Source organism: Aythya fuligula, chromosome 6 (assembly GCF_009819795.1).
Source record: "Aythya fuligula isolate bAytFul2 chromosome 6, bAytFul2.pri, whole genome shotgun sequence".
NCBI lineage: Eukaryota > Metazoa > Chordata > Aves > Anseriformes > Anatidae > Aythya > Aythya fuligula.
Window position 1 is genome coordinate 37,902,000 of NC_045564.1, and position 14,182 is coordinate 37,916,181.

At 50.5% G+C, this 14,182-nt stretch overlaps 1 protein-coding gene across 13 annotated transcripts in view; it reads left to right on the top strand.

Annotated features, from left to right (window-relative positions):
* The window catches only part of FMNL2 (formin like 2), a 104,202-nt gene that overhangs the window by 44,595 nt on the left and 45,425 nt on the right, over positions 1 to 14,182 (top strand). For 8 of the 13 annotated variants that reach the window (XR_004253382.1, XM_032189609.1, XM_032189608.1 and 5 more), the window contains exons 2-7: positions 51 to 134; positions 6,342 to 6,422; positions 9,089 to 9,165; positions 10,311 to 10,394; positions 11,865 to 12,017; positions 13,420 to 13,539. Coding sequence is in view for 12 of the 13 variants with exons in the window: in XM_032189609.1 (XP_032045500.1) it covers positions 51 to 134; positions 6,342 to 6,422; positions 9,089 to 9,165; positions 10,311 to 10,394; positions 11,865 to 12,017; positions 13,420 to 13,539 (599 nt within the window). In the remaining variant the exon portion in view is untranslated. The remainder of the gene's footprint in view (positions 1 to 50; positions 135 to 6,341; positions 6,423 to 9,088; positions 9,166 to 10,310; positions 10,395 to 11,864; positions 12,018 to 13,419; positions 13,540 to 14,182) is intronic. The other 5 variants (XM_032189618.1, XM_032189615.1, XM_032189617.1 and 2 more) reach the window with 1 other exon arrangement.

Sequence of the window (14,182 nt, forward strand, 5' to 3'; positions counted from 1 at the left end):
ATCCCGAGCCCGCTGTGGTCCCTCACGTTGGTTTCTTTCTCTCCCTGCAGAATGCGATGAACTTGCCGCCCGACAAAGCCCGGCTGCTGCGGCAGTACGACAACGAGAAGAAGTGGGAGCTCATCTGCGACCAGGTAAGGGCGGCCACGAGGGCTTGCAGCAGCCACCCTGTTGAGAGCATGCTCTGGTGTTTGGGCAGCGCGCTCCCAGGGCTTAAAAGGGGAGGTCGCAGAGGATTTGAATGGTTTCAAGCACTCATTTGTTTGGCCTCACGCTCCATTGTTGGGAACAGCTCACGGAAGCCTTGTGCTGTGAACGTTGCTTAGTTTGCAAGGCAAAAGCTCGAGCAGACCAACCCTTCATCCCCTCCTGGTGAGTGCTCGGAGCTGGCTCTGTCTCGACCTGTGCAATGCCGAGGAATGGTCTGGACCCAGTGAGCCTCTGGCTTTTCACATCACGAGCCATTGTCACAGCTGGCGGTCGCTGTCACCTTCACCAAAACCTCAGTGGTGATGGTGAACTTCCCTTCACCTGCATAGCCTGCACAGCACCCTCAGATTAAGCAGCACCATGTGCTGAGGCGTCCTTGGTGTCCGCGGGGTGCAGTGCTGTGCAACAGTGAACAGGTTGTCTCTGCCACGGCAAGGAACAGAAGCTGTGTTATTTAGAGAAAGGGAAGCATGCAGAAGGGAGGGTGTGCAGTTGTGAGCCAACAGCAAAATCGGGTCCTGCCATAAACTCCAGAAGTAATGGCTAATGAAAATAATTGATCCCGGACCGACGGAGGGGGATGTCTCCTTGGAAAGTAAACACAGAGGTACCAGGATGAGAGTTTGGCAGAAGGTGCAGTCATGCTGTGAGGTCAGGAACATCATAACAAATAGATCCGTGAGACATTTCCTTTTCATCCAGTTCAGCGGCGGAGCCTCTGATGAGATCCAATTACCCCGCAGGAAAGCTGAGTGAAGAATTGCTCGCTTTTTCCACGAGTTTTCTCTGCAGAAAACCTAAAGCAGCGAGCTATTTCAAAGTTTCGCTTCAGCCAGACGCCGAACAAATTGCTTAATCTGCTGCGAGCGATTTGTTTCCCCGTGGCTGCGTGCTTGGAGCGTGCCCATCCAGCGCGGGGACGTGCGGGCTGGGCAGGGGCAGGGGCAGGGGCAGGGGCAGGGGCAGGGGCAGGCAGCGGCGCTGAGATCACAGCCCTGGTGTGCACACCCTCCCTCCTCAACGCAGCTGCTGCTGATTCACCGAGCTCTGCAGCAGGACAGGAGGGGCGGGTGGGTGGGAATGCAGCAGAGGGAGTTTGCAGCGTGCAGGCACTGTGCAGCTTGCAACCCGCAGTGCGCCCCAGGGGCACGGGGATCCGCTCCCCGCTGCTCCGAGGAGGGGATGCAGCACAAGGCAGGAGCCTCGCTGGGACTGGAAGGTCCCCAGGGGACGGGGGTGACGTGTGCCATGTGTGTGCCATGTGCCGTGCTCCCTGGGGTCCCACCGTGCCGGGGCAGCGAGGGGCTGCGTCTCCGTGAGGGGTCCCCGGTGGGTTTTTGGCAGCCGCTCTGAGTGGGAGCAGCATGAAGCAGGTGGCTGCAGGAGCACCAACGCAGCATATGGTGTGTGAAATACTGATACCTGCCCGTGGAGTCACAGTACTCAGCCAAAAACACTTCCAGGAATGGGTTCTGTATGCAACGTGCAGGCTGAGATGTGGACGAAAATTTCAGCTGTTTTCTGTCGGTATCGACCATCACACCTTTATTTTGGTTGCTGGAGCACAGAGGCTGTCAGTGAATATAACAGCTTGCAGGCTTCTCTCTCACCTTCCTGTGCTGGCGTTCAGCTTGTCGGGAGGGGAAAAGAACCCAAAGTTGCTGTGAAGGGGTAGTTGCTCAGTGCTCTGCAAGGCAGGCCCTGGGTGCTCGACTCTGAAACATTTTGAGACTGCTAAAGGAGAGAATTCGGCCCAGAAAAGTAACTCCTACTTTAAAAAAAAGTGAGAATAAAAACCAGGGGAGCTACTGGTCTCATGCTTAATAGTAATAATAATAATAATAATAATAATAATAATAATAATAATAATTATTATTTCAAATCTGCTTTGGTTCGGTTTCTGCCCTTTCTGGTGAGTCACTGCAGGGGTTGCCGGGCTGGTTGTGGGGACTCATCCCGGGTGGTATTTTCTGTTCCTTTGTCTATAAAACTTGGAAGTCATTTACACTTTGCTGTGGCTTTCCTGGAGCTTGCTGCCCTGCCTCTCTGGCTTGACCAAGGCATAAATGTGAGGAGGAGGAGAACGAAACCAGTATTCCTACTGCTGCTCACACGTCTGCACGATCCTGACAGTGTGTCAGCGAGGTGGGGTAGGCAGGGAGGCGACCTCGGTCCCGGGGGGAGCTAAAAATCCAAGCAGGACGGGTAAAAGCTCAGGGAGGGCGCACGGGGAGGTGGCAGAAGCTCACTTGGTGGTCGTGGGCTGGCAAGGAGTGAGACCCGGAGAGAAAACCCCGAGGAGCCTCGTTGGAGAGCTCCAGCCCTCGCCCTCCTGCCTGCAGCATCCCCGGAGGGGCCGAGCTGGGGGTCGTTAGGGAAGGACAATTAATTCCCTGCTGGTTCTCCAGCCTTGAGGCCCCGTTGGCAGGTCCTGTGGGGAGAGGAGCAGTGCTGGGATGGATCCGAGCAAGGATGACAAGCCCGGAGGTGATGAGCCACCCCCTTGGTTTGCTGCCTTCACGGAGCTCTGCCTGGTGGTACCCCGGGCGTTTCGGTCCCGCAGCGTGTGGTGAAGTGTTGGAGGGGACAGGGATGCTGAGGGCGAGGCTGGGAGCATCGTAGGAAGTTCTTCATTGCCCTCTAATGGCAAACCATGGCGGGGCAGAGACCGGGGCCTCCTTGGAGGAGCTGGGGGTGTGTGGGGAGGGAATGGAGGGAGCCGAGATGGACGCGGTATGAGTGACACCCCAAATGCCTTCACCGGGGGCGTAGGAAACCCTTGTTTTGTGTACCAGTGAATCTCTCGCCCTGCTTGGTTTTTTGTTTAAAGAGCCCAAAGTGGGTAAAATATGGCACCCTGCCTGCTCACCTGGGGGATATGAATGCTACGAATGACACGAGCTAGCGAGGGCAGGGCGGTCATCGCAGCGTAACTCGCTAATGCAGAAAACGTCCCGAATGGGTTTGGAAGGAGAAGACCTCTGGAAAAGCCACGGCTTCCTGGTTTCGGGATAAATACGTTTCCCAGATCTGGGTGAGCAAGGGATGTATCGAGTTCTCCTTGGCATCGCATCGAAGGGGAAGCGCAGAAATCCAGCAGTTCCTCTTGGCTACTGCCATCAAGCCCTCCACCCCCCCTTTTTATTTTTTATTTTTATTTTTTTTTTATCCATCAGGAAAAGAAAGTGCTAATGCTGGAGGCTGCTGGTGAAGGAAGCACAGGAGCAGCGCTGTGCTGCCCCAGCTGAAGCCTTTCCCCGAATTCCCCTCCTTTATTGCTCCGAGGGGACGCGCTGGGGCGAGCTCATCGCGGCGTCTGGCAGCGCTCGCACTTTGCAGCTCCTAGGCTGCGGTTCCCCTGCCTCCTCAGCGAGTTTTGGGGGAAGAAAGGGCCCTTTATTCTTGCAGGATGGATTTACATGCTAGGTGGCTGACGGAGGCGGGGTCGGGTTATTGTGGGTCCGTGCCTTTCTCGTTTTGGGGCTGTAGGTAGGGTTGGTGCTCCCGAGTCGCGCAGTGCAGATAAAAGAGGCATTTTATTGGGTTTTGATAACTTTGTTGTGTCTGGTGACCACGCAGGGACCTGGTAATGTCCCAGCCCTGGTGTCACCCACTGGCTCGTGCTGTGTGCTCAGTGAAATTTGGAAAGATGAATTTAGATTTTAAACTTTTAATGTGTGTGGTAAAAATCCCTCACCTCCCGGTTCAGGTAGCGTGAAGCTGCTGCCCGTATGCATTTTTATTTGGAAAGCAGATTTGGCCGATGAGCAATTACGGACTGCCAGAAGAGGAGAGGAGGAGAAGACAGCAAAAAGCAACAGGTTTTAGCTCCTTATTTATGGTCCTTACGGAAAATGAATTAGGCACGGACAGCAGTGCCTTGGTGGTAGCCAGGGCGTGTGTTTGCCTCTCAGATGAAGTAGATGCTCTCGGGAACACCAGAAGGAAAGGATTTGAGCTGTCCTGCCTGGGACCTGGTGGGTGAGTGGCACAGGGCGACACTGAAGGCTGGTCCCTCGTGGCCTTCCAAGGCAGAAAAAGCACTTCAAGGGCCAAATCTGCCCTTACACAACTTTTTAACTACCAGAATGTTTCACTCCTTCCCTGGCAGGTGCAAACAGTGGCTTGGTATCTCCAGAGCTAATACAAAACCGTGGTGGGGGAAAGAGAAGTGGTGCTGGTCTCCGAGGTTCGGATCCCTCTGGTAACGCTCCTGCCCTGCCATGGGCCACGCTCTCATTTCCAGCAAAGTGCCGCTTTTGTCCATCTGCCAGAGCAAAGAACTTTTAAAATGAGTTAATGGATGGAGTTACTTCTAAATAACTTGTATTCCTGCCCACTGTAAAGCCACGGTTGTCGCTGTCCCATGAGGGCTGTAAGCGTAAACGCGAAGCTGCCCCAACTGCTCTGCACCGAGTGCGTGAATTAAGCTAGCAGTTCAGGTACTGAGTAGTGACAGCTTAATCTCTGACATGATTCACTTGATGGACTTTTAATTTCTTCTGTGTACCTCTGCCAACATTGGTGGGTGTTCCTGCTTTCCCCCTTCCCCTCCATCGTGTCTGTTTTCTAAGTGCAGGGGCACGAAGGGCGCTGAGCGGTGCGAGGTGGGGGACACGGCACGGGGTGGCACGGGGGTGACAGGGGTCCTGGGCTTCCCTTTGGCCAGGGAGCTGCCCGCCAAGAGCTCTTTGCAGAGCTGCTTCGATATATAAAGGAAATGCCAAATCCCAGGACTCGCAGTGTGCCCCGTACATCTGTGTGAAGGTGCACGGAAGAAAAATTGCTAAAAAAGAGGAGAGAAATGTCTGCTTCTGTCTTTCAGAGCTGTAGCCCAGGGCTGGGGGACCACTGGGTAGATTTATCGGTCCATTTTCTCTTTCTGACCGTGATATATTACTTTTTTTTTACAGCAAGCAGCAAGATAATAACAGGAATAAGTTTTGGTGTTCAGACAGTACGTTCTGGTCACTGGGCAGCAGCGCGCTCTTCGTTATGAAATAACTTCCAGATAATGTAGTCAAAATTGCATCCTGACCGAATAAGTGGGGGTTTCAAATATCAGTTATAAAATGCGAAGCTGTAACATCAGGAGGAAATTGTTATGAGATCTTTCCTCAAGGGAGAGGGCAGAATAGTTTAAAATTCTTCCAGGATACAAATAGTATCAGGGCTTGGGGTAATGCTCTTAGCAGGTCTGGACACAGCGCGCTGCTTGCAGCCTGACTTGTGCTTCACAGCAGCTTTGCAGAATAAATGTCAGCCTGGCTGTGCAAAAGCAAGCACAGACCAAGAGGGACTCAAAATACAGGTGTTTTGAAGGTTTTCAGTATTATGAGAGGTTTTCAAAGCGGTCGGTATGCCCTGGAGAGGAGTGCAGGTGACAGCACGCGGCGTGCCAGCCTGGCCCAGCTGCGATGCCCCTCTCTGCTCTGGGGTGCAGAAGATTAGAGAATCTGATGGGTGTGTTGTGGGAAGGTGGAGGGAATAAAATCAACTGCAGTTGAGCAGTTCTTGTGCCTGCAGGAGGTGCATGTGCTCGATTGTACCCACTCATCATGGCGCAGGCACAAGTAGAGTTAAACAGTACCTGTCAAAATACCACTTGTCTGCTGCTAACGTACTGCTCTTGCATTTATTTTTCCAAAATCCAAATAACAAAATAAAACTTCTTCTGTGAATGGACCACGCGGTGTGTTTGTGGGCTCGTTCCAAACGACAGAAAGGTGCCTCAGCTCTTGTGGTGACGGCTCTCAGTCCGGCATGGACACGCGCTCGTTCTCCAGCCCCTCTCTTTTCTCGCAGTGCTCTGGCTGCCAGAAGCCCTTTGTTTGCAGATGTGTTTGTTTATGCGTGTAACCAAAACCATCGAATATGCAGGACAGGTTTTTACGCCTCCTATATAAATATCAAATTTCAGAAAATCAAGGTGCATGTAAATATCTGGTATTTGCATGCACATTGTATATGCGTAGGTTAAGTATTTATGAATATAGGGCATGCACATACAAATTCAGGTTATACATACGTCCTGTTTAAATATGTATGTGTGTGCATGCATTTCATGCGTATAAGAAGTAAATACAGAAATGTTACCAAATGGCTGATGTTTGTTCTTACATCCTTTGCAGGAAAGATTTCAAGTGAAGAACCCTCCGCACACGTACATCCAGAAGCTGAAGGGCTATCTGGACCCGGCAGTGACCAGGAAGGTGAGGAGCGTCCTGTTTCCTCTCATCCTCTCGTCCTTGTTCCTCCACGAGGATGGTCCCGGGGTCCCAGTTCCTTCCTGCCTTTGTGTGGAGGCTCTGTGAGGGTAGCTGGGAAAAGTCTTGGAGATGTAACAAAACGCAGAGACAAACAAAGAGAAATTGGAAAGGCGCTGCGGTTTGCGCAGCTGAGAAAGAGGAACAGATGTTGCAAAGAAAGGGACGATCTGACACATGAAACAAATTGTTTTAATAACTTTAGCTTCAATAAATAGTCTGACAAATTGTCGCTGAGCTACGCTCTAGGTCTGCCTTTCCTCATGGGCAGTGCTGGTGGCAGGTAAACTGCAGCTCTGAGCTGTTCTCGGCATTCACCTGGAGGGATTGGGTTCAGCTGGCATTGCGGTCCCATCAGAGAGCCTCACGCATCCTTCTGCCTAATATTCATCCTGAATTGTCTGCTAATGACTCACAAAAGACCCAGGCACTCCACCTGGCCTTTCAAGGATGCTTTTGTTGGGGTGGACGCCTGATCACGGGAGAGCTGCTGCGTAGGTGCAAAGGGACCCTCCTTGTACTGCCGGTGTTTGCTGGAGGTGGTGCTGTGGCTGTGCACACGAGTGGCTTTCTGCAGAGTGTGGCAGCTCTGCCTGGTGCTCAGCAGGTCCCAGGCTGGGGAAACCAGCCCTCTGGGAAGCAACCAACCCTCTGGGGGAGCGAGATGTGTAGGGCTGGGCACAACATCACGGGAACGTGGGCATCCCCGAGCGAGGCTTCTGCACCAGCAGGGACCTGTGCCTGGTGCTGACAGTTCTGCTGACAGTTTCTAAGCCCTCATGGGCTTAGAAATAGCTGCCAGGGGTCTTAGAAGTATAAATTTACATCCTGTTCAGAGGACGGTCACTCAACCTTTGGTATTTAAGCACTGTGGACATCAGCTCATATCCTGTGCCGATAGTTCCAATAGCCCCCAAAAACCCAGCACGCAGCAGTTCCTGCCATTGACTGCTCCTCTTGTCCTCCACAGTCGCTGCTTTGTGCTGCCCTGCAATTAGCCGAGCTGGGTGCCCCGCAGTAAAACACAGATCCTGACAAATGCTGCGAGCCAGGGCCAGCTCGGGGGGCTCCTGCAGACACAGCGCCGAGCCCTCTCTGCCCTAATGCCTCCTGACAGGGCTGCTCTTGTCAGGGGCCGCAGCGAGGAATAGGAAGCCATTTAGGAGGAAACCTTTAAAATTTGCCCGTAGCTGATTGTAGGTTTTTGTTGTTTGTTTTATTTATTTATTTATTTAAAAAAAAAAAAAAAAAAGCTGAACGGGGGTCTTTGTGTTTTTCCCCTGCAGGGTTTTGAAATTCGTTGAGTGTGTTTGGCTTCGCTCTGCGGTTAGTCCCTGGGCACACATTGAAGCCTTTCTTACCCTAATACTACTATAGGAGTCCCATGACAAATGACAAAACCGAAGGAGCCTAAAAATAGCCCCATTGAGTTCCTCCCTTTTGTCGCATTATTCTGCATCACCAGCAGCCTTCCCTCAGCCTGGGCTGCGTGTCGGAAAGATTTACAAACGGGCTCCTGGACGGATGCTGGATGCTGTGGGCAGGGCTGGGGTTACCGGAGCCGTGCCCGTGATCGGGGCTGGGTCAGGCTTTTTCCTGCTAAATCCCCGTGTGGCCAGGGGCTGGTGGCTCCCAGCGCTGCTGTGAGACGTGTGCTTGGGCTGGGAGCTGGGACTGTGATGGGCTTCTCATCCCAGCTGAACTTTGAAACAGGAAAATTCAAAGTGTGGTGATCCTCTGCTTGCCCTGGCCCCCCCTGCAGTGACCCAGCTCGCGGAGCTCCCCGGGGGCCAGGCAGCCCCAGAAGTTGCTGCGGGCTCGTGGCAGAGCACAGAGAACAAGGTCCCTCTCCTGCAGCGGCCTCGCTGTGTCCTGGATGCTGACAAACCTTCCCAGACCCATCCAGCTCTGCCTGACTCGATTTGGGTGTGCACTTTCAGGTCTCCTGCCATTGCCAGAGCCTGCTCCGAGCCCTGGGGTGCCGTGGGGCTCTTGCTGCATCACGGGGAGGTTTTGCCAGGCAGTCCTTTCTCCTCCTGCACGGGGATGACACAAAACATCATCTTCTTCCTACTGCCCAGCATTTCGCTTCTGCCATTTCAGGGCCTCTTCCCAGCTTCTAACTTTGCAGATACAATTTTGCATGCACCAAGTACCAAAACCTGCAGATAGTGGCACATGTGTAGCTCATTACCGCCTCGCACCCACAGATTTGGTAATTAGACAGAAATTACGGCAGCGTTTTGGTGTGGGTGTGAGGTCACAAAAGTGAGATTAAAACATATGGCTGGGAGTGACACCCAAACACCGTAGATCTCAGTGGAGGGGTTGTTGCTAAAACAAAGCTTGTATTGTAAAGAAATGTGTATTTATCTACAGGCTTTTCATTTTCTTAATCCTGGAAGCTCAAAATATACACGGGAACAGAAGTTATTTTTCTGTTTGTTTTTGTTGCCTGCCTGCCTGTTGTTGTTGCGTTCCTCGGGATTTAGGGGAGGTTCTCAGCTTGCCTGAATGTTTTATGTGCTCAATCTGTGCTGTAGGAGATGCTGGCGTTTTTAATAGCATCACAGAAGTCTAAGTGCTGTTCTTGCCTTCTCACTCCATTACAGAAATTCAGAAGACGAGTCCAAGAGTCTACTCAAGTACTCCGAGAACTGGAAATTTCTTTGAGAACAAATCACATTGGGTGAGGATTTTTGGTGACCTCTGGCCTTACTAGATTTGCACCTACTGATGGCTGTCTTTCAGAAAACATCTCTGCCTGCTAGGCAATGGTACCACTTATATTGGTTGTTAAATCCTGAAGGGCTCAGGTAAGGGGTAGCTGGGCGTCTCAGGAGAAAATTCAGCCTTAATCCTTTCATGATAGGGTTAATCCACGTCTCTGTGAAGGCCGTCAAGAGATTGCTGCTCACCCGAAGTAAGTCAGGGCAAAAGTGAGAATAATTGGGTCTAGAATAGTACAAGCACTGCAGCTATAAAAATATGTATATTAAAACATGCTGGTTTATAGCTGAACATGATACAGTTCACGAAGCCTGGCTGTAAGTAACGTTGCCAGCATTTTGCTTTCACAAAGCAGAAAATTCTTCTCGAATAGCACAAGTAAAAGCACGGCCAGGGCTCCAGGTTTTTATTGAGCAGGCCGTCTCAGTGCGCATTTCTGCCCGTTTCATCTGTCTGCTCGAGGCCTCGGCACAGGAAGCCTCAGTGTGTCGACCAGAAAGGCTTTGTGTAATTGTCAGACTGAAATTCATGGCAAGAGGTCAGCGCTTTTCAAAAAGGAGAAGGCAAAAATGACTGCGAAACGTGCACCTGGGCTGTCAGAGCCGGGCCTTGCTGCTATTACTCTTCCACATGTGTGCTGTCTGTATGCACCTGAGAGACTGCCAGAGGCCAGGGTGTGGAAAATAAACACGAGAAGTGCTGGAGGACAAACCAGAGGACAGACGTGGTCCCTGCTTGGGAGCCATGGAGCACGGAGGAGGAGTTGGGCAGCTGAGCTCTGCAGGACATCCATGGCCCTTGGTATTTATTGGGCCAAACGTCTAGCTGCTGGGTGTGCATTGGAGAGGGAGTTTTATGGTTTTGAAGTGCGGTGCTTTTCTTGTCCAAGCACTGCAAAAAGGCTCGTTTCAGTACATTTGTAAAGTCCTCTAAATAAAAACTTCTGTTTTTTCAAAGTCCTCTTTTCCTCAGTGAGAAAGAAGAGGTTTAACTCAGCAGTCCCATCTTTCCTGCAGTGGCTGTGTCTTCAGTGTCTGTGAAAAGAATTCCGGTAACTGCACAAAACCAGTGAAATGCTCTGACGTCTCATGATTTTTCCAACAGATGGGTCAGGGAGTTCTTGAATGAGGAAAACAAAGGCCTGGACGTTCTGGTGGAGTACTTGTCGTTCGCACAGTACGCGGTCACGTAAGTAAGACTTGCCTCCTACTCGCTGGGCTTGCGGGGCTAAGCAAAACCCCCAGGAGAGGGAAATGCTGATGGGATGCTCGATGAGATGCTCAATGAGATGCTCGATGAGATGCTCGATGAGATGCTCGGCTTCTCCTGTAGCAGGGCTGCCATGCTCGGTGCCAGAGCTTGGCCCAGTACCGTGTGCCTGCTGCAGAGCAGGAGCAGAGAAAATGGTAACGCTAGTCCTAAACTATTGAATTATAGCATCCTGTAGAGGAAAAAAAAACACTTTAACCTTTGTGATTATTTTTCTTTAAGGCTTTACTGGTGTTTTTTAGCCTTGGTGGCCTCTGACTGTCGTAGGCTACAGTGCAAAAGCAATTCAAGGAATGTATGGAAAGATGCAGACTTCCTTAGAAATAGGTTTGTGATTAGTGCCCAACCCCAAGGATTGTAATACTGCCTGCCTTGTTCAAAGCCCCATCCCCACAGTAACCACTACTCACACAGCTCCTGGCAGGCAAAGGCACCTTTGTTTTGTGTGCCCACAGGCTTTCCATTCACTGTATTGTAGCATTAGATTTTTGTGTAAAATTGTATGAAACTAAGTGGTGGGTTACAGATGCCATTGTAGCTGGGAGCTCAAGCCGAGTGGAGCTGATGTCTTATTTTTTAAAAAAGATGCCATCAGACGTATATATTGCCATTGCACAGAAAAAGGACTTATGGTGGAGTTGCAGTTGAATCAATGAAACAAAATTATATGTTTGAAAATGTTACTAACACTGGAAAAAACTGTGCGCAGCAAAAAGATGTCCTTGTATAAAGACTTTGTTCCTAAAATTATACAAATGTACGCAAGTTAGCCTGCTGGGTTTTTTCCCTCTCTAACGTGGTGAACATGAGTAATAACCTCAAAAACTGCAAGGGGAACGAGCAATTTTTGCTTGAAAGAGCAGTACGATGGGCAGTGAATCAGAAATCAGAGAAAATCTATAACGATTATGGTAATGTCTTGCATATGCGAGCAGATCAGCGAGGGCCAGCAAGGCAGTGTAAATGCTCAGTCACATACTGATGGAGGAAACTGAATTAGTACTTGCGCAGCGTATTGATTTATTGCAATAAAATGGAGACAGCTTGAAGTATTCTCCTTCTTTCCTTCAAGGCATTGCTGTTCATCTGCAAAGTGGCTGATGTTGTATTTATTTGACATGGGAGTAGAATAATCCGTAGCTGTTTGATCCCTCTGAAACCGAGCGCTCGTGTGGTTAGCTTCTCCCTTTGTCGAGGTCCAGATTTGCAGCAGTATGTACTGAAGCTCGCTCTGAATTGCAGCTGAAGGGAAATTAGTTTGCGGTGCTTTCTTCCTTTCTTGTTGTAATCTTCTGGGACCTGCTAAGTCTGCAGATGTTTAACAGGAAGGGAAGCGCTGTGTGCATCTTTGCTGTCTAACCCAGCTTTGGAATTTCTATTTCCTTGCAGCTTTGACTTTGAGAGTTTGGAGAACAACGTGGAAAACTCCATGGACAAGTCCAAACCTTGGAGCCGATCTATTGAGGACCTGCACAGAGGCAGCAATTTACCCTCGCCAGTTGGCAACAGCATCTCCCGCTCGGGCAGGCACTCCACTTTACGGTAAGGCCCCGAAGCAGGCAGCAGGTGACCTGCAAGCAGCGAGTGCCCGAGTGGGAAGAGTCAGCATGGTTTTCCAATTAGGCTGTTTTTCATCTTCACGTGTCGTTGTGCTGTCGGTTTTGAGGTGGAAAGAAGTGCTAAGCCAGTAACACGGGGCAGCATCGCACGGCGATTGAGGAAATGAAATGAATAAGGCTGCCTCCCTTTCCAATGGCAGAATGATCTAAGGGTGCGTGATATGTTTCCGTCAGGTACAGTGTGACTTGCACAGAGGAAGCAATTACTCTTCTCCAAAGAGTACCTCAGGATTTCCATGGGCCCAGCCAGGCTGGAGCTCTGATCTGGTGTCTCATCCAAAAAGGTCTCTTCTCGCAGCACAGCCCGTCCATGCTGCTACGAACAAGATTTATGTTTTAAAGGCCACTGCCATGCTTCAAACCTGATGTTAATTTGAGCACCGCCCCAGGCTTTACTATGAAGTCTCTTTCCAAATACCGTTTGTTTTTTTTTTTTTAGTTTGTGGAAAAGGCAGGATCCCTTCCCAAGGCTGAATGTCAGTCAGCTCCGTTACAGGACCTTGCATTCCTACGATCCTTCACTATTACAAGGCATGCTGAGAGCATCTTCAGGCTGGCAGTACAGTTACTCAGGGGCACAGCTCGGAGTGCTGAGGGGGATTGACTCTGTGCACGTTTTGATCTTTGGGGCTTTTGTAGAGCTTTGCTGTGAGCATAAAGGAGTCCTACAGAGCTGGAAGCAGTGGGGACCTGCAGATTTTTTCTGTGTCTTCCAGTCGAGGTTCAGTTCTGGTTTGTCACTCAATGCTCACGTTGGCTTTTTAGTTCCTGTTCAGTGGCTGCCATCCTCCTACAGCCTGAGTGGTGGCGGGTGCGAGATCTGGAATGTATCAAAGACATCGGGGAGAAAGTGGGGAGGAGGAGGCAGACACACAGCTCTGGCAAAGAGATACAGGCTGTGGAGTGCAGCAAAAGCACTTGACTAGGTTTTTTTTTTTTCTGATGCTGCAAAGGTGATTTCAGTGCTTGTGGTGTGTGCTTCGATTTCTACCTACTTCAACAGAGAAGGCAGGGTCTTGTGTTTGGAGGACGTCTGATCCTGCTCTCTGTCTTTGGGAGGCATGCTTGTGATCAGTTATTCCAGAAATGCCTAAGTCAGGTATACATTACATGTCTCTTAATTTTCTTTCTCTTCATTTCCTTCCATCCTTTTTCTTTTTCCTTTTTTTTTTTTTTTCCCATATCCCCCTCTCATCTTTTATTTTCCATTTCAATGTCTCCTTCCCCACGTCCACCGTTCCCCTCCCTCCTTCAAATGTTCTTCCCCGATTCTCCCTTCTGCATCCTTCTCTCCTCTGCCCTCCCCCCTCTTCGTGTACCATCAGATTGGTTTCTCTGCCCGAGCAACTTCAGTTCAAACGCCGCCAGAGCTGCTTTTCACCCTCCTGCCTCTGGAGCGGCTTCACTTTGCGCTCTGCTGATGAGGCTTCGAGCCGGAAAACCTCGTAAGTGCCAGGAGTGAGGGCGCACGCAGCACGGGCTGTGCCGTGCATGGGAGCTGCTCCCATGCCCTATAATCCGAGAACCACACGTCTTGGTAAGCCTCGGTGGGAGATGGCAGCCTCCAAGATGTGTGGTTTTCGCATTATGACTTCAAAGCATAGTGTGCTTCCGCAGAGTGGGGTTTTCTAGAAGAGGCTGAAATGCGTTTTACCTGGACACAAGGCAGTAGTTTTCGTTATCGTGCTGCAAAAAGCATTATTAGTTTCATGCCTAAGACACCGAGCCTTAATCATCATCCGTGTTGTTGAACCTTTTAAGTAGAAATATTGCTGGAGCGTTGGGTTACCTGCACTCATGTCCTGGATGGGCTCAGCAGTGTCACCTAGCACACTGTGTGTCTGCCACGTGCTCCCCCACCGGACCAGGACCTTTGGGCAGGAGCTGTGGGACAGGATCAGCACCTTTGATGTGTCTGTTCTGTAGTGGGGACGGTGTGTATTAGGAACAGGGAAAGGTAAAAGTGGGTGGGAAGTTTTAAGACTTGTTTTTTGATTAGTTTTTGATTAACTAATAACTATTGGTCAACAGAAATGGAATCTTCTCCTGAGAACCAAGTAGGGTCTCCACAGGAGGGTGTGCAGGACT